This window comes from Mangifera indica, chromosome 7 (genome assembly GCF_011075055.1).
Source record: "Mangifera indica cultivar Alphonso chromosome 7, CATAS_Mindica_2.1, whole genome shotgun sequence".
NCBI classification, from domain to species: Eukaryota; Viridiplantae; Streptophyta; class Magnoliopsida; order Sapindales; family Anacardiaceae; genus Mangifera; species Mangifera indica.
The window spans coordinates 6215085-6235011 of NC_058143.1; the positions used below are offsets into that span (position 1 = coordinate 6215085).

At 30.4% G+C, this 19927-nt stretch overlaps 1 protein-coding gene across 1 annotated transcript; it reads left to right on the forward strand.

Annotated features, from left to right (window-relative positions):
* Positions 1 to 6338: 6338 nt before the first annotated feature.
* On the forward strand, positions 6339 to 11850 carry LOC123220093 (transcription factor bHLH128). The gene is made up of 6 exons (XM_044642105.1): positions 6339 to 6895; positions 9967 to 10292; positions 10931 to 11062; positions 11247 to 11312; positions 11423 to 11491; positions 11595 to 11850. Exons 1-6 carry the CDS (start codon positions 6496 to 6498, stop codon positions 11646 to 11648), a joined length of 1047 nt encoding a protein of 348 aa, XP_044498040.1. The 5' UTR covers positions 6339 to 6495; the 3' UTR covers positions 11649 to 11850.
* Positions 11851 to 19927: the final 8077 nt, after the last annotated feature.

A 19927-nucleotide genomic window follows, 5' to 3' on the forward strand; every position in this document is an offset into this window, starting at 1 on the left:
ACCCAAAGCCTCTCTTTTGAGAATTCCACACTTGAATGTTCAGGCTACTTGGGACTACTTTTTTCAAAGTTCACCTAACTCAAATCATGTCAAATTGTCATTCATTGATTAAAGTTTTTTGCAAAATGATAATTCAATTAAGAGTATAACTTTAATTCACATTGATATGAAATAAAGTTAATGAAATTGGATCAATCATGTCCATTTTGTCCCCAATCATGTTTCACATAATATTCTAATTAGGAATTAATTATTTTCATTAAATAGGCCCATTAATATTAGTTTTGATGAGATTAAGCTTTTTTTTTTTTTTAATTTCTTCACATGGGACATAAATCTTATGATGTGTAGGTAAAAGAAAAATAAAATTATACATATTTACTTTGAATATATAAATAACTTATATTTAATGTGTGTTATTAAATGATTAAATAATTTTGAATTAAATATAAAATAATATTTAATTATATGATGATACATATCAAATGTGTATTCAAAATTGATACGTATAATATTACTTGTAAAAGAAAGTTCTCATTTATTTTCTACTAGAACAACTAAAAAGGAAACCTGGGCACAAACATTAGGTCAAGAAAATCATCTTTTCTTGATCTTGAGTGTTCGTGCTCAGGAGAGGATAAAGCCCTCCCATCCAATGAGTAGTAAAGAAGAGCTTGAAAGACCTAAGAAGATTAAAGTTTTTCATCAAAAGACCATGGTTAGTGTATTTTTTCTAATAGTTTTGAGATCAAGGGTGCAATATAAAGATGGTTATATTAAGGGCTCATTTTTTTTTTTAATTCTCATTTTTGGCTTTGCATTATTTTGTTTTCTTGCAGATAGAGTTGACAATTTTTAACATGATCCGTTAATCCGATACGATGAGATACAAAAAATATTAGGTTAGAATTGAGTTTTTTGACACAATTTATTTTGGATCAATCCAACACTATTAAAAAATAAATCAGATAGTATAAGGGTTTACAAGAAGATAAACTAATACGACACAAATTAACTCGAATATTTTAGAAAAATATTAATGAAATTTATTAGGGATAAATTATAGAAATTTGGAAAACAATATCAATAACAATTAAAATTTTTATAAATTACATATAGTTTTATCATCCTATGATTATAATTATACATATTATTATTTATTTTTATTTAAATATTTTATTTTATTGTTAAATAGTAAGAATTGAATTTGATTAGTAAAATTATAGATGTATTTTAATTATATTAGATTATCATGCCCCTAACGTATAATTTCAAATAAGAAAGTAAGAGGGACGGTAAAAATAGCAAATTATTATAATTTCAATAAGATTCTTAAGAAATTGCAAGGGAATGGAAGACAAAGGTTTTCGCATACATTAGATTAGAGTTAGATTAAATTTGGAATGAATCTAATTCTAAATTATATTTAATTTAAGATTAATTTGAATTCAAAAAATTATAATTCAAGATAAGTTTAAGATCACTGGATTACTTAAATTTAATTTTAAAATGTTTTAATTTTGAATCTGATTAAAGTTGTTTTGAATTAAATATTGGAATTAAGGCCAAAGGACTATTTCTCACTTAAGTTTAGATGCATTCTCAAAATTATACCCATAGGGTTTAAAAAACTTAAAGTTGTATCTATCCATTTTAAAACCCAGTTAAGATTAGGGATAAAATCGTCATTTAATATAAAATTTTAAAAATTAAAATTTTATTACATTTGCTCCCTTCTGTTTAAAAATTTCATAATTTTCTCTACCTAAATTTTGAAAAATTAGCATTTTCCTTTTAAGGTTTGCAAACTGTCGTTGGAGATGGTCGTCTCCAACCACGTTAACTCTCCTTTCTAGCTTATCTCTCCTTACCGATCAAATTCCAAACACTGAAAAACCTGACTTTCTCTGATGAAGACAAAATTGTCTTCATCATAATGTCTTCATCTTGGATGAAGACAACAGTCAGAGGTCTCAAATGAAAATGACATAGGTATCTAAGATCTCCGATGGTCATCTTCGTCGAAGAAAATCAGGTTCTCCATTGTTTGGGATTTGATCGCCAAGAAGAGATAAGTCGGAAGGGAGAGCCAATACAATCAGAGATAACAAACTTCGCCGTCTCTGACAACAATTTATAAACCCTAGGAGAAAATATTGATTTTTTAAACTTTTGGTAGGGAGAGGGAATTGTGAGTTTTTAAACTAAGGGGGATAAAGGTAATAAAACTTTAGTTTTTAAATTTTTTTGTTAAATAACGATTTTACCTTTAATTCTAATTGAGATTTTAAATGAATAAGCAAGACTTTTAGCTTTTCAATTCTCACAAATATAATTTTAAGAACGTACCTAAATTTGGGTGAAAAAAAAACCTTTGCCCTAAAACTAACTCATACCGGTTTATTTATTAAAATGGACTCGTGAAAAGTTGAATAAAAACACTTCACACTTACACCACCATGTGAATCAAACGAAAATTTTGAAAAGAAATTGAAAACCGATTTGGCAACCCACTTGACATCAAATCAAAGCCATTAATTCTCTGTCATGATAAGCACAAAAGGCCAAAAGACTTGTTCCCATGAGTTGCAATTTAAAGTTACACCTTCTAACTTTTAGACACTGAAATTTCTACTCAAAAATAAAATTTTATTAAAATCCTTAATTAAAATTAAGGGAAAAGGACTATTTCCCATCCATTTTTTAACCCTAACTCAAAAGTATACCCATACTTGATAAAAAACCCAAACACCCACCTATATCTAAACCGCCATTAAACTCTTCATTAAATATAGGGGTAAAATCGTTATTTTACTGTTTATATTTCAGTTATATAATTTTATCATATTTCCCCCTTTTAATTTTAAAAATTAACTTTTACCTCCATCCCTAAACTTTGAAAAGTGACTTTCACCCCCCAAATCCCTAATTTCTTTCATTCTCTGGACGACGGAGCGTCATCCATTCTCTAGACGATGCTTGTCGTCCATTCTCTGGACGACGCTTGTCATCCAGAATGGACAACGAAACGTTGTCCAGAACAGACGACAAAACATCGTCCAAACTGGACGACGCTTTGTCTAGACGATTCGTCATCCAAAGATTTGGACGACGCTCGTCATCCTTCTTCGACGACAATCGTTGTCCAGAGGCGGTCGACCTCTGTACTAAAACTTCTTCTTTATCGTCAAAAAAAGTGGTTGCATTTCAAGGGGGAAAAGTGAATTTTTTAAAACTTAATTCATGGGACAAATGTTTGTTTTTCAAATTAAAGGGGGTAAAATGAGATAAAATTTTAATTATTTAATATTATTGATAAAATGATGAATTTGCTCCTTCATCTAACAGAAAATATATGGATGGATGCAAACAGATTAAACTTTATATGAGTATTTAAGTTTTTTATCAGACGTGGATATATGTTTGAGATAGGGCTAAAAAATGGGTGGGAAATAGTCTTTTTCCCTAAAATTAAAGGTAAAATCATTATTGAATAACAAAATTTAAAAAATTATAGTTTTATTACGTTTTTCTCCCTCATTTTGAAAACCAACAATTTCATCTTATCCAAAGTTTAAAAAATAGTAATTTCCCCCTTCCTATGGTCAACTCAAAAGCCATCCCATTTTTTATTTTGACAGCTTTCTTTGAGACTAACTACCTTTTACAGGTGTGCGCTGTCAGTCCTGACAACAAAAGGATTACCAAAATTGGTTGAATCTCACAGGAAGAAGATGAATATCAGTCACAGGTCTGGGAATCTTGTTCATCTTCAACCACAATAGAGGAACTTCTCAACAAGACCTCGTTCGTTTTTTACTGGTGAAATGAAATGAGTGACGGAAAGGATAATAGATCAAATCGATGATAAACTTATCTTTGATTTTTTTCAATATGTCGAGAATCGAGCAAAGATCAAGATGCCGATGAACAACGGAGAGGGCATCAGAAGTGAGAGACAGAACAGATCTTCGCTTAAGTGATGGAGATGCCGACGAACTCCCATCTTCGGTAGAGATGAACATAAAAAGAAAACCCTACAGGGGAACAAGATATTTTTTGAAACTTAAGTTTTTAGGAGAAATTGTTATTTTCTAAAACTAGGAGGGTGAAAATGAGACAAATTTTATTTGTAAATATTATTTATTATATAACTTTTTTACCCTTACTATTGACAAAACATTTTAACATAATTTGATTGATATGTAGATATTTGAATTTTTAAAAATTAAATCGTATGAGTTTGAGTTTACACTTAACCTTAGGTTTGAATAAGTCCTTTGGCCACCACAAAATTACAAAATCTCAGTCGTTGAACAAAAAATGAAACCGTTTGGATTTTCATACTTAACTGTCTTTAACGCCACCTTGACTCCTCATCCTATGTGGACTTATACAATCTTTAACGCCGTTAACTCACTCAGGTACAACTTGTCACAGGGTAGCTTCATTCTCAATAACTCGAATTTGACTTATTTAATTGAATCTCAAATAGCAACTTAGATCTAATCAGCCCTACGCTGATTGTCACCCAAATTGTTTATAGAAATAGAAAAGTTCAATTAATCTAGACCTATCCCAGAACATTGAATACCACAAAAACATACACTTGCTACTATTTTAATCCGACTTATTATTTTTTCATGTGTCAAGTATAACACAAGGCACATGTTTACGCTTGACAGACTCAACTCACGGGCCAATGTCTTTGCTTGGTTGGATCTTCACTGCCCAATCATTTTTCATATTTCATTTATTTATTCATTGTCCCTTAACCCATAAACCTCATCACTCTTCCTTAATTCAAACTTCACGTGGACATCGAACCCCGCAACTCAAGCCACGACTTTATTTTGGGAAGGGTTGAATTTTTGTTTGATTAAAAACGTTAATAATAAAATATATTTTTTTAATATAAAATAAATCATGTATATAATTATGGGGACATTTGGGTATATTCTTTTAGTTATTTTGTTGCATTATCATTGAGCATTTTTTGTAGGCCAAAGGACTATTTTCACTCAAGTTTAGGTGTATTTTGAAAGTTATATTTGTAAAATTTAAAAAACTAAAAGTCTCACCCATCCATTAAAAATCTCAGTTAAAGTTGAAGGCAAAATTATCATTTAATAAAAAACTAAAGTTTTATTACTTTTATCTTTCTTAGTTTGAAAACTTACAATTCCTCCTATTTGAAGTTTGAAAAATCAATATTTCTCTCATAGGATTTGCAAACTATTGCCGAAGATGGCAAACTTCGCTATCTTCGATCGTGTTGGTCGTTGGAGGTCTTAGACGGCCACGTCATCTTTGTTTGAACCTCCGACAATCATCTTCATTGAAAAAAATAAGCTTCACTGGTAGTTGGGATGTGATCAACAGAGATGATTGTCTTCGGCAATGGTTTGCAAACCCTAGGGGAAAAATGTTGATCTTTCAAACTTTAAGTGGAGAGAATTGTGAGTTTTTAAACTGAGGGGGGCAAACGTAATAAAATTTTTGCTCTAGTTGCAAGGGACTCAGTTGTCATCACAGTAAGAACTCCATCAAATTATCTTTAAACCTACTTTTCACATTTTCATATTCTCTAGAGTTCATTTCTATCTTACAATTCTCTAAATAAGGAGGTTATTTTTGGAATATTTCAACTAGACGTAAAGATGAGACGATCTCTAATTTTCAATATGATCTAGATATAATCCAAGCTAACTTAGTTTTGAAAGTTGATTTTGCTCAATTTAGTTCGACTGAAATTTGTTTGATTAAAATTTGAATCGAACTCGAATTGAAATATTTAGCTTGTTTTTTAATGTGAGCCGAACTAGAGCTGAGGGGTGTTCGAGTTAGGCTCGGCCTGACCTGGCCTAAATCCACCTCTAATTAGGAGTAAAACAATATTACTCTCATAATTTATTTTTTATTATTTATTTTGCTTAGTTTATAAATAATAAAATATTCTAATAATTTTCTATTACTAATGTTATGTGACAAATAATATAAATGATAATCTTATCATCTTCACTTTAAGTACTTTAAGATTATCAAGATAATCTTTATATTATTATAATTATATCTTTATTTATTAATTTTTTAAATAAAAATAATCAAATTTTCAATTAATATAATAATTAAGATAAAAATACTTTAAAATAATTATACTAAAAAATATTTAAATAAAATAATATATTAATATTTTTTATTGTCTTTAACCAAATAATATATATTCCATAATCATTTAAAACATTTATTTTTAAAATAATCTTTTAATTTTCCTCATAAAGCATTATCTAAACCACATGCACAAAAAATTATTTGGTGGGTTTTCTTCCCTTAAGCGGGTGATGTATACACATCACCCGCGGGTGATGCAGTTCTTTCACTTTAGACTTTTCTCCAGCGGGCATCCCATCCCATTTCATTTCTCACTTCTATCCTTTCTCTCAATTTCATTCCTTTCTTCTTCTTATTTTTTTTTTTTTCTTTAACGAACAAATCATGTATCCTCCTTCCTCTTCTTCTTCCTCTTCCTCTTCAATGACCTGCTCTTCCGCGCAAAATCACAAGCCGTTGGGTCCCACCAACCTCACGCGCTACGTCTCAGCTCCAGGCTCGCTTTTGACTTCGGCCGTCGATTCGATCATCGGATCGCACCAGCCTCAACATCAACCATCGCTTGTGCCGCCTCCTCACTACTTCTCTTCGCCTCACGATTCCTCCTCTTCTTGCTCTTCCTTCACAGCCGACTCCACCTGCAAAGTCAACTCATCCAACGATCCTAAACACTCCAAAACCGGACTTCAGAGATCCTACGGCCTCAATGAAATCGCTCACTGCTCCTTGCTCAGACAGAGAAGCTCTCCCGCTGGCTTTCTCACCAGTCTCACTGCTGAAAACGGTACGTTTTACTTTCTTAAAGTGTTTTCCGAAAGTAGATTCGAGATATATTAGAAAATGGAATTTTGGAATTTCATGAAGTCGGAGATTATTTACTCAATTAATTATAATTTTTACATAATTTTATTTTATTTCATGTTTATATTAATTTTGTTTTTCCTGAAATAGAATGACGGCTCATCAGTCTTCCGGTCGTCCCACTATCTTAAAACAGTTTTTCAACGCGCTTTCTTTTTTCAGTCTTATGGTCCTTGCTCTAATAGTGTAAGCATTTGAAATGTCATTAGGGCTTCGGGGTGTTTCGGTCGTTTCCCTTAATATTGAAAGCGCCCTAAACTTTAGTAGAATTTATATCACTCCATTATTTGATAATTATTACTGTTTTCCCCTAAGTATTTCGCCACCCTTCCTATTGTGCCAGGGGAGATAAGCGATAAATTTTAAACAATAAGTAGTATTTGAAAATTTTTGAGAACGTTAGGGAAAGTCAGAATTTAGTTGGCATCGCATCTTCCTTCTTTTGGTAACACGAGAATATGCCGGGACGTGTTGTTAACGTTGACCTGGACTGAAATGACAAAAATGTTCACGTTGAAATATAGTTTTAAGGGCTAATATCGGTAATAAATATTTATGTTTACATAATTTCATGTTATTAATAAATTATTCTATTATTTAAGTGGATGAGGATGAATCTTCTTTTTTATTTTTATTAATGTTTTCTTTACCTTATTCTTTCTAATTGCTCGAATCTTTATTAGTGCTTATTTCTTATGATTTCCTGTTAAATATTTGTAAATAGTATTAAATTTCTTTTTATACTTTCACTGAAAATATAAGCTTTAAGTTTGATAGTTCAAATCACCAAGCATCAACTGTATTTGGTTTTGTGGGGAGATCAAATCAAACGGTGGTTGGCGAGTACACAGTATAGCAAGCCCACTTGACAAATTATTATAAGAATCAAAATTTATAGATAAGATTCTTACTTGACTTTTCTAAGGTATATTTCTAAAAAATACTTGGCAACTTTTGGTTGGGGGCAAGTTTTACATTATTTCGCCATCCTTATCTATAAAATTTGGCTCATAAAATTTTGTTTTCTTCTTATAAAAATTTAATATTAAATCTTTAACTATTTAGCAGGTTTATTATAATTCCTCTTAGGGAATTACTGATAATTAAACAAATTTGACTCGTTAAAATATATTAAAGACACCTCCATAAGTATTTTTGATAATTTTGTAAAAAAATGTTTGATATGTTTTGAAGGGTTTTTGATAATTGTAAAGGGGTTTTATACTTTTGAACGCAGCAATGAGTTCTCTTTTAAACTATCTCATAAGAGAGAGAAGGAAAAGAAAAAAAAAAAGGAAATAAACCTATTATTTGACTCAAAATAAATGGTTTTATTAGGATTAAGCAAAGTTAAATATAGGTAACTTTCCTTTTGAAGTAAATTAGAATAAAGTTAAACTAATTACCTTGTGACTTCATTATTTTATTCTTACTCGTGCATTAAATTATGTTTTACTTTATTTTAAAATTCCAGTGATGAATTATGACATGCCTTATATATAATAAAATATTGGACAATTTCATTTTATTAAGAAGATAGATATAATTTTATGTTACAAAATATATTATGAAAACGCAACTTGTTGGGTAGAATTTTCTCGTTACATAATGTTCCACATGCACAGCATCGCCCACCAAGGTTTTGTCGGATTCTTAGCTTTATTGTCGGATTCTCAGCTTTGTTGGAGTATCTTTCACGTGCTTGATTTTTTAGAATATGAAAATGGCCCCACCTACATTTGAGAATGCCCCTTCCTGTCTTTTACAGGATTCAATTATACAAAATTAATTAGCATTATCTTCATTGTGAACTTGCCTAGGACAAAACATGCAAGCCTTTTCTTTTTCTTTTTCTATTCTGTTCTATTTTCTGGAAACTGTAAGTAGTATATTTGGGTAATTTATTTATGAATCCAATAATAATTTTGGCTAATGTTAATTTGGCAGTCTTAAAACTTGGTTTGATAAGTGAATAAATAGTCGTTCTAGAATACAGATACCTTAAAATTTTTAACACGAAGATCAATGGTGAACATCTAGTTACTTCCCAGATCACATAATCAAAAGTGACCAGACGTCCTCCTTTGGTCTGCATGACAAAAATTCTAGCATGTCCTCGTCGTAAATTTTTCGTAAGAAAGAAACCAATTTAGTACATTATATTTTTCTTAGAACAAGGGCAATGCACATTTTACTTCTTTTTTTCGTGTGTGACAAATTGGTAACATGATTAAGGTTGAAATAGAGACTAAGCTTAAGGTTCCCAAACGTGATTCATTGTTTGAACGAATTGATTGACTCATGATGACTATGTTTAGTTTCTCTTTTCAAATCTAATTTTATTATATGTTTACTTTTGCAAGTAAATAAAAGGAAACTAATATGAATTGTTCGAATTTCATTATAGGGAAGCAACAAGTTTAGTGAAACTTAACTGAGTTCAAGTAATGGAGTTTTTAATTATTATTTAATAGGTCCAGAAAGTTTGCCTTCTTCCCTTTTCCAGAAAGCTTGTCATGTGCAAAAGTTATATTAATATACATTTCCATTAAGTTTTATAACACAACAATTATTTAAATGCATTGATTTGTTTTTAAGATTTTGGGTAATGGAAATATTCAAGCCTTAAAGCTATGCATTTATGTTTGTATCTGGACATTAGACCTGGGATCTTCATGTCTAAAGCTATTATTTTTAAATTTATGGATGATTGTGAATGTTTAACATCATTGAAACTACTGAGAAGTGGGGCTTATCATTGTTTAACTATTTTCAAATTATAAGCAACTTTCAATGTCAACCCTATCTTAGTTCATTTTTTTGAACCTGGACCTATATTACATCTGTTAATTTGATATACGTGATTTAACAATGGAAATATAACTGTTTGTACTACATTTGGTCTAGTTTTAATTTGTATCAAAACTGAAATTTCAACGCTACAGGAAGTTTACTGTGGTTGAATATCATCTGACATTATGGTCATTGTGACAGGAGGTTTTTCAGTTACAAGGGAGTCTGGAACCTATATGTCACAAGGTGGCTCTAATGGTGGCCTTGGAGTGTCAAGGTTAAAGTCTCAATTGAGCTTTAACAGACAAGATTCTCTTTCTCAAATCTCTGAAATAAGTGAGAATGGCATTGATGGAGTTAGCTCAGGTAACCGCCAACAAAATCGTGCACATTCATATGCCACGACTAGTTTTGGATTAGATTCCTGGGATAATGGCAATTCAATCGTGTTTTCTGCCCCTCCAAGTAAACGAACTAAAACTATGGATGGTGATATTTTTAACTGTTTCAATGGCTTGGAAACTCAGGTACTACAATTTTTCCAAACTTTTCATCACTATAACTGAGCTAGAATGTCTTACATTAGGGGCCATTTGATTGGCGATCCAGAAAAATTGTTTTAATAATCTATCTTTTATTACTTATATTATTTTATTTGGTTTCTCAGTAATAAAAAAATTTACAATAATCTTATATTACCAATAGTAATGTGATAGATAATATAAGTGATAGTATTAAAAGAATATTAAACGAATATTGATTTTATTATAATTTTATTTTTATTTATTAATTTTTAGTATTAAAATACCCTTACTTTTAATTAATACAATAAATAATATGAAATAGATTTTAAAATAATTATATTTAATGACATTTAAATAAAATAATAACTTAGTATTTTTTTATCATCTCTAATAAAATATAATAATTATTTATACTTATCAATTTTTATTAAATATAATAATTTTTATATCTACTAATCTCTAAGATAATCTATTTCTAAGATAATTTATCTTTAGATAATATTTTAGTTTTAATAATGAAACATTATCTGCACCAAATGCCTTCTAGTTGTTGTCTAGTATTGACGATTACTGTGCTTCCCATTTGGCTTGCGTTATAATTCACATTTCCACTATGAAACAATTGTGTTTGCCGTTTTCAGTTTAGCCTGCCACAGACATCTCTTGAAATGGCCACGGTGGAGAAGTTACTCCAGATCCCTGAAGACTCCGTCCCCTGCAAAATCCGCGCTAAACGTGGCTGTGCCACCCATCCCCGGAGCATTGCTGAAAGGGTTAGTAATGACTCAACATTCAATCGCTTCGTTCTTGTTTCTGTGGATCCATCATTATGCGACATTCTTCTAAATGATATCTCCTGCTGTTGATGACATATCCATATGGATTATTTGAAAATTATTGGCTCCTTTTTTGCTGATTACTGGTGCTAAGTTGCAGCCATTCTTTGACAATATGCAGGAGCGAAGAACTAGAATAAGCGGAAAACTGAAGAAACTGCAAGACCTGGTTCCTAACATGGATAAGGTAATAAAACATCAATGCATTTCAATCTTTTCATAATTGAACTTAAATTCAGAACATACCATATATCTCAAATAATTTATGCTTGAACTTTTCTTTAAATGTAAATACAGCAAACGAGCTATGCCGACATGCTGGACCTGGCAGTGCAGCATATCAAAGGCCTTCAAAACCAAGTTCAGGTTTGTGATTAATTTGTTTCTGCATGGACCATTAATGTAACTTGTAACTTATTTTTCTCTTCCACTATTTATTTATTGTTTGAATGCGTTTGGGAAATTGCAGAAACTGCAACAAGAAGTTGAGAACTGCACATGTGGGTGCAAACCAAGTTCATGATGGTAACGAATAACACGAGGACAGCAAAGAAGGTAGACAAAAATTTGTACTTTACCATAACCTTTTGATTTTCGTAACTTTGAAGTGTAAGTTGTAAGTATGATTTAATTGAAAAAATGTACATAAGCAACTAAGTTTTTGTTTTGAATCAAAGATGTGTATGTTTTGTTCATTAGACAAATAAAAATGTGATGTAGTTCAATTTTCTTGCTCCAGATTTTAAAGCATAATTGGTTATATGATTAGAGATAATCCATACAGTGGAGACTTCTTGAATTATAAATTTAAGTGTTGAAATCCTAGTTTAATAAAGTTATTTTGGGTAAATTTACATTTTTTCTCGGTAAAAAAATTAATGATTTTATTTAATTTTTTTTATGAAAGTTATATTTTCATCAGTTCAACTTTATTAAGCTTTTATTCAAACAATACGAACCAAACAAATCCTCAAGGAGATAAGAGCGAGCAAGCCGAAATACCAATTGAAGACGTAAATTGAACTTAAAAAGGCCGAGAGAAATTCACTTAATTACTCTTTGAAGCATGGCTAGTAAATAAGAAAACGGGAAAAAAAGAGCGTGTGGGAATTTTACACGCAATATCCTGCTGTGACCATCAAGATACTGTTTGTATGGCCAAAAGACTATTTCCAACTGAAGTTTTGATGAAAAGATAAATATATACTCACGGTAGTTAAAAACTATAAATACTCATATAACGTTTAGTCCATTGCCACGCACCAAAGAAATTTTTGTTAGGGTTAAAGGTAAAATCATTATTTTATTAGTAATATTAAATAATTAAAATTATATCTCATTCGTTTCTTTAGTTTAGAAAATTAATTATTATTCCTCAGAATTAAAGCTTGAAAAATTTACTTTTGCCCACTAGGGTTTGATATCTCGAAATTTGATCACTTCCTTTAGTGAACCACAAGCCACTTCTGAAATCCGGTTAAAACCTTCGTTTGGATGACGAAGACATCGTTGAAAGACAACACTTTGTCCTTTGAAGAATGATGCTTTGTCATTCCTAGGTTTGGGGTGAAGTTTCCAGTGGCCGGGGAAATGAAGAAAAAACTTAGGAATTTTAAGGGGGAAAGTCACTTTTTTAAGTTGAGATCTGTGGTGACATGTTAATTTTCAAACCTTAGAGAGGAATAAGATAAAATTATATATATTTTTAATATTATTGTTAAAATAATGGTTTTACTTTTATATTTAATGAAAATTTTAACGAAAGTTTATGAATGTGTGGGTGTTTAAATTTTTGAACTGTTGCAGAAGTATTTTTTAAATTGGGCTAAAACTTGGGTGGAAAGGAGTCCTTCGGCCTATTTGTATTAAACATAGTTCAAACACTAAACAGGATCAAAAGACTTATTCCCACTCAAGGTTTAGTGTATATCCAAACTTCCATCTACTAACTTTTGGAAATCTAAATACCTATTTGTCATTTAATTTTTGTTAGAGTTAAGGGTAAAAATTTTATTTATTGAAAAATATAAAATTTTATCTCTTTTTTCACCTTAGTTTTAAAAATTAACAATTACATTCATAGCCTCATATTTTCTGGGTTTGAAAAATGACATTTCCCCCTTCCCCTAACTCTAAGGTTTCATAATTTTCAAAATCTTCTTCTCACAACCACCCCCTAGATTTTTTGAAATTTCTTTCACCCTCGTACACTTTTCATTTTATTGTCTTTCTTTCGATGTCACATCCGTCCATCTTCAATCGCCTCTCTCCCCAAGATTTGAGCCGTCATGTCAGTCTCACCCTTTTTGGGGGTTTGCAACACGAAAACCACATCAAAATCAAGCAAAAGATTCACTCTTTTTGATCAATTTCTCGTTGTTGTCAACCTCTCCTTCGATGGTCAACGATGGTGTGACCATATCCTTTCTCCTATTTGTTGAATAGCAGTAGGAGGAGGCATTGATTCATTCAATCGAAGATGAATCATGCGAGCTGAAAACCTAAGTCATGCGCCCAGATTTCTCAACTAATTTCAACGTGGTTTTCATGGTGGAGATGGATGTTGGGCTGATGATGACTCAAATCTTGGGAGAGAGGCGGCTGAAGACGGATGAATGTGACACCAAAAGAAAGATAACAAACTGGAAAGTGAAAGAAAATTTAGAAAATTTAGGGGACAGTTGTGAGAAAAGATTTTGAAAATTATGAAACCCTAGAGCTAGGGGAAAAATGTCATTTTTCAAACATAGAAAATATGAGGCTAAGGGTGCAATTGTCAGCTTTTAAAATTAAGATGAGAAAATAAATAAAATTTTAGTTTTTTAAATAAATGACATTTACCCTTAACTCTAACTGAAATTTTTTATAGAAATTAGATGACGGGCAGATATTTGGATTTTCAAAAATTAGCGGATAGAAGTTTGGATATATACTAAACCTTAGGTGGGAATAAGTCTTTTGGCCCACTAAACCCTTTTTGATAGTTAAAAGTTGCTAGGCTATTGAGCTAATATGTCTCATATGCTTTGTCAATATGGTGTCATCCTTATGAGTCATTTGTTATTTGTTCCATCACCATTCAAGATGACATGTGAAGTTTATAGACCTATAATTATAACAAATCAAAACCATTATACAACAGGTGTATCATAAGATTAAAAAGTTATTTAGACAAATAAGTCCATGAGTGTGTAGATTCTAACCTCAAAATGATATTACTGTAAAACATATGAAAAAGAAATTACATAATTAAATATGATAAAATATAAGTAAATTGTATTTTTGGTATATTAAAATTTCTCAATGATACATGAATCCTATATCAAGAAATACAAATCAATATAATCAATATACAATAATATAAAATAAGAAAATATATATTTATAATATTAGAAAACCTAGGAAATCATATATTTGAAATATATTTTAATATAGAAAATAATATATTAGAAATATATTCTAACACTCCCCTCAAACTCAAATGAAACTTTGTTGAATTGAGTTTAAAATGCAAGTCAAGAGGTGATAGTGTCAAATTAAAAACTCATCTTTCCACTTTTTACATAGGTGAAAGTGTTAGTGGACCAAAATTCATCTTTCCACTTTCTAAATAAGTGAATACGTGAGTAAGTCAAATTGATAAATTCATATTTTCACTGTGCACAAAGATAAATATGTGAGTAGGTCGAATTGATAAACTCATCTTTGCACTTTGAACATAGGTGAATGCGTAAACTAATAAACTTATTTTTCCATTTTCCATATAAATGAAGTTGTGAATAGGTCAAATAAACTCATCTTTCCATTTTCATATAGGCAAAAGTGTGGATGGACAAAATTGATTTATAAACTCATATTTTCACTTTTCATATAAGTGAAGAGATGAGTGTACTTGAACTAATAAATTCATTTTTTCACATAGATGAAAGTGAGTGTACTTGAACTAATGAATACCAACAAGAACGTTTAGCTCTAATACTATGATAAAATATAAATAAATTGCATTTCTGGTATATTAAAATTTATGAATGATACATAAATTTATACCTATTATAAATCCTATATAAGGAAATATAAATCAATATAATTAATATACAATAACAAAAAAAGGGAAAACATATATTTATAATATCTATTAACCTAAAAAATCACATGTTGAGGATATATCTAATATAGAAAATAATATATTTAAAATATATTTTAATGTATACTAACAAAATAAATGTTGAATATTAATTCAATCTTATCAGTTGACATCATTTTCTTTATTATTCCAAAAAATTAAATAGTCACACACTTTCTATACCGACTCAGTCTGTAAAAAGTTAATAACAAGGTGTGAATCATCAATTCAGTAAGTAAAAATTAAATGCGAGACATATGCATGTAGAACATGTTATTAGATTACTGATAGAAAATCAAACGAGGAGAGGTATTTTTGCATTAAAACAACATATAAATATAAACCATCTCATAACTTTTCTTATAATAGATCTTGAGTCGAAATTTTATGGTATAACTCATGTTACGTAGTGTTACTTGTATTTTTAGTTATCGACTTGATAAATAAAAATATGCACGAGTAAGAAAAAATCTAACTATATCATCTTAAATAATAATGAAACAAATTTCAACGAGAACATCGAGTCTTGTAAGTATGTAAATATAACACTTCTAAACAACTCTCATATAGATAAAATAAGATAATAATAAAATATTAGTTAAACAGTTTGTGAATTTTTAAATTGTTTAGATACGTTTTAGGATATAAAACTCAAAAATAAAACTATGATGAATTATATTTTCAAAGTAAACAAAATCTTGATAGTGAGCCAAAATACTAGATTATGGTGTTACAATACAAATGTGATAATAAATTGAATGATAAAAAATACAACCATAAAATTTAGATATGAGAAAAATACAAAAATATACATATAGATCAATACATTATATCGTCAATAATGTACTTAAAAAAACAATAATATTACCCATAAGTTTAACACTTTTTATAAATAACTTAGTTAAAGTGAATATGATATTTCATATAAAAAATATTTAATTAATTATTAGACTACATAATTAAGATTCATTTATAGTCTTACGTAAGAAGTCATACTTTCCAGCTTTGGCAATGACAAAACCAATGAATTGTAATATCAAAATTGCTTGAATTTCAGTCATGATATTCATCACTACTTTTTTATGCCTCTTTTGTCAAACATTGTATTAAGGATTGTGAATCATCATTTATCAGATTGGTCTTTAGCAAACATAGTCGGTCACCATCCATCATACCTTATTCAAGACGGGAAAAAAACTATTTTCCATCCAACTTTTAGAACATTCTCAAACCTATACTCACAGGAGATGTAAAATTCCTATTCTCACGCATGACCAAACTGTCATCCAAATTTTTAGTTGGGGACAGAGGTAAAATCATCATTTTAATTATAAACCTTAAAACTTTAAAATTTCACCATTTCCCCCTCCAGGTTTGAAAAGTTTAGATTTCACTCCTAGAGTTTGCTTCCTTCTCTGGCCACCACTGACGACCGACGCATTCCACCGATCTCCGACTACAAAAGATGACAAAGGACGACCCTTCGTCGCTCAGATCTGGACAACGAAGCATTGTCCAGATCTGAAAAAATAGACAAAGGACGACACTTCATCGTCACGTCTAGACGATGTGACGAGCGAAGAAGGACGATAAAGCGTTGTCCTTTGTCGCATGGTGGTGCTCTTCGTCGTACAGTGGTGCGACGAAGATATCTTTGTCTCTTTGTTGTATCATGTGACAAAGAGATCTCCGTCTCTTCGTTGTACCGTGCGACGAGGAGATAAAGATCTCTTCATCACACCACCGTCGTCGCATCAGGAGAAGGAGAAGGCCAGAGACGATGCCGAAGATGTCGTCAGAAGATGAAGTTGAAGAATGAGAGTGAAACTGCTATTTTTGAAAGTTATGGGGGGCGGTTGTGTTTTGAAAAATATGGAAACCCTAGGTTTGGGGGTGAAAATGTTACTTTTCAAAATTTAAAAACTTTAGGTAAAGGTGAAATGTTAGTTTCTAAAACCTAAGGGGGTGAAAAGTAATAAACTTTATAACTTTTTAATATAAACAGTAAAATAACTATTTTACCCCTCCCTTTAACAGAAAAAATTAACAAAAATTTGTCTATGGGTGGGAATAGGGGTTTTTCATCTCTCATGGGTGTAGGTTTGAGAATGACCTAAAATTTGAGTGGAAAATAGTCTTTTTCCCTATTCAAGACACTAAGATAGGGGTTTAAAGTTTACGTTCAGAAATTTGCACATCAATATGGTAATATTTTATTATCAATAGTAACATGAGAGGTATTATATAAGGGGAGATAATTTAATTATCATTCTCACTTTAAATATTAAAAAATTATTAAAATAATTTCAATTTTGTTATTATTTTATCTATATATATATTAAATTTTTAAAACAATGATGCCCTCAATTTTGAATTAAATTATTAAGTAATATCGAAAATATTTATACATCCATTAATCTTTTCAATAATAAATAAAATAATAAAATAATATACTTTTATAATTTTTAATAAAAACAATAATTATTTATACACAAATTTTATCGAATTTAATAATGAATTTTACCTATTAATATTTTAGTTAATTTATCTTTATAATAATATTTTATTTTTAATAATAAAAAATTATCTAAATCAAAGACAGTTAGAATTCACTCCAGTTGTCCGAGAGATCAGAATCATGAAACTTGGGTGCATATTATGGTGAAAAATGGGTAAATTGGTGTCATGAAAATACTCTTAACAATTGGAACTGCACAAAAGAATATTCTAAGAATTAAAGACAATGAAAATAATACATCTATGAACTTTGGGAATTCTGAATATTTAGTTTATTTAATAAAATAATTACAATATTTTGGCAATAGAAGACTTATTTTATAATTAAAAAAAATTCTCATAAATTTCACTACAAAACACACCCATTTGAGTTAAGAGAAAACATAGAATCCAATCCAACTAACCTTAGAGGCCAACTGAGGAAATGCATAACCTTAGTTTTTCAATAGTGACAACTTTGGTCATCATGTCTACGGGGTTCTTCGATAAAAAAATCTTTTTTAGTGGCAATACTTTATCATTTATCAACCCACGAAAGTGATGATACCCCAACTGAATATTTTTTAATCCCGTATAGAAAGTTGGATGTTTAGTAAGATGAATGGTGCTTTGACTATCACTAAAAAGTGCACTCTTGTCTTATGTCTTACCCAACTTTTTCGAAAAGTTTTTAACCAAATTATTTCCTTACTAGTTTTTGAAATTGCTATATATTTTGTTTCAGTGGTTGAGCGAGCAACACTTTTCTGAAGTCTAGACGTCTAGCTAACAATAGTACCACCCAAGGTAAAGACATAACCCGTCATACTCTTTTGATTGTCGAAGTCTCCACCCAAATATGCATTTGAGAAGTCTTGTAAAGTAACATCATTCTTCTTAAAACAAAGTGTCATACCTGATATGCCTTTCAAGTATCTAAAAATCCACTTCACAACCTCCCAATGCTCACTTCTTGGATTTGACATTTACTTGCTGACAACTCCCACTACATGAGCAATGTCTGGCTTTGTGTACACCATAGTATACATTAAGCTTCCAACTGCTAAAACATATGGTACTCTGGCCATGTATTTTCTATCCTTATATATGTTTGGTGACTACTCCTTTGAGAGATGAAAATGGCTTCCCATGATAATAGTTATGATCTTAGCATTTTAGATACTAAACTTGCTCAATAACTTTTTTATGTAATTTTTTTGAGTCCCTTTGATCCATCTCTAGATATTCTTATCCCAAGTATCTGCTTAGCTAACCTTAAGTCTTTTATCTCAAATTTTCTACCAATTGTGGTTTCAACCTATTTGTAACTAGCATATCATCAACATATAACAATAATATGATATAACAATCATCAAATTTCTTGAAGTAACAATATTGATCCATCTCGCATCCATTAAAGCCATTATCACACATGAGCCTATTAAACTTCTTGTACCATTACCTAGGAGCTTGTTTTAACCTATATAAACTTATCTTCAATTTACATACCAGATTTTCCTTCCATATAACTTAGAAGCCTTTTGGTTGTGCCATGTAAATGTCATCTTCAAGGTCACTATGTCAGAGTGCAGTCTTCACATTTAATTGTTCCAAGTGTAAATTTTGCGTAGCTACAATACTCAACACTAATATGATAGTAGTCAACTTGATTACAGGAGAGAATTTCTCATTGAAGTCAATCCCCTTCTTTTGTTGAAAACCTTAGACCATTAATATGGCCTTTTATCTCTTGTTGCCATCATGCTTATTTTTGACCCTATAAACCCACTTGTTCTGGATGACTCTTTTCCCCTCTAGCAATATAGTTAGTGTCCATGTTTCATTTTTCTCAAGGGAGTTCATCTCATCTTTCATGATTAACTCCTACTTGATTGAATCTTTCACCTGCATTGCTTTATCAAAAATACTACAATTCCCTAACATCACTCAAAAGTAAATAATGTAAAGAAGGAGAATACTGTTGTGAAGGTTTGATCACTTTATCTGATCTTCTCAATGAAGGCTTAGGGGTAATTGGTTCTACATCTATGCTTCCATTTTCAAGACTAGCTTTCACCTTTCTAGCCACATCATTATTTGGAATTCCTTCCAACTCTATATTGTCATGTTTTTTGTCTATTCCCCTACACACTTTGATTCTATGCCAAACCTATCCTTAAACA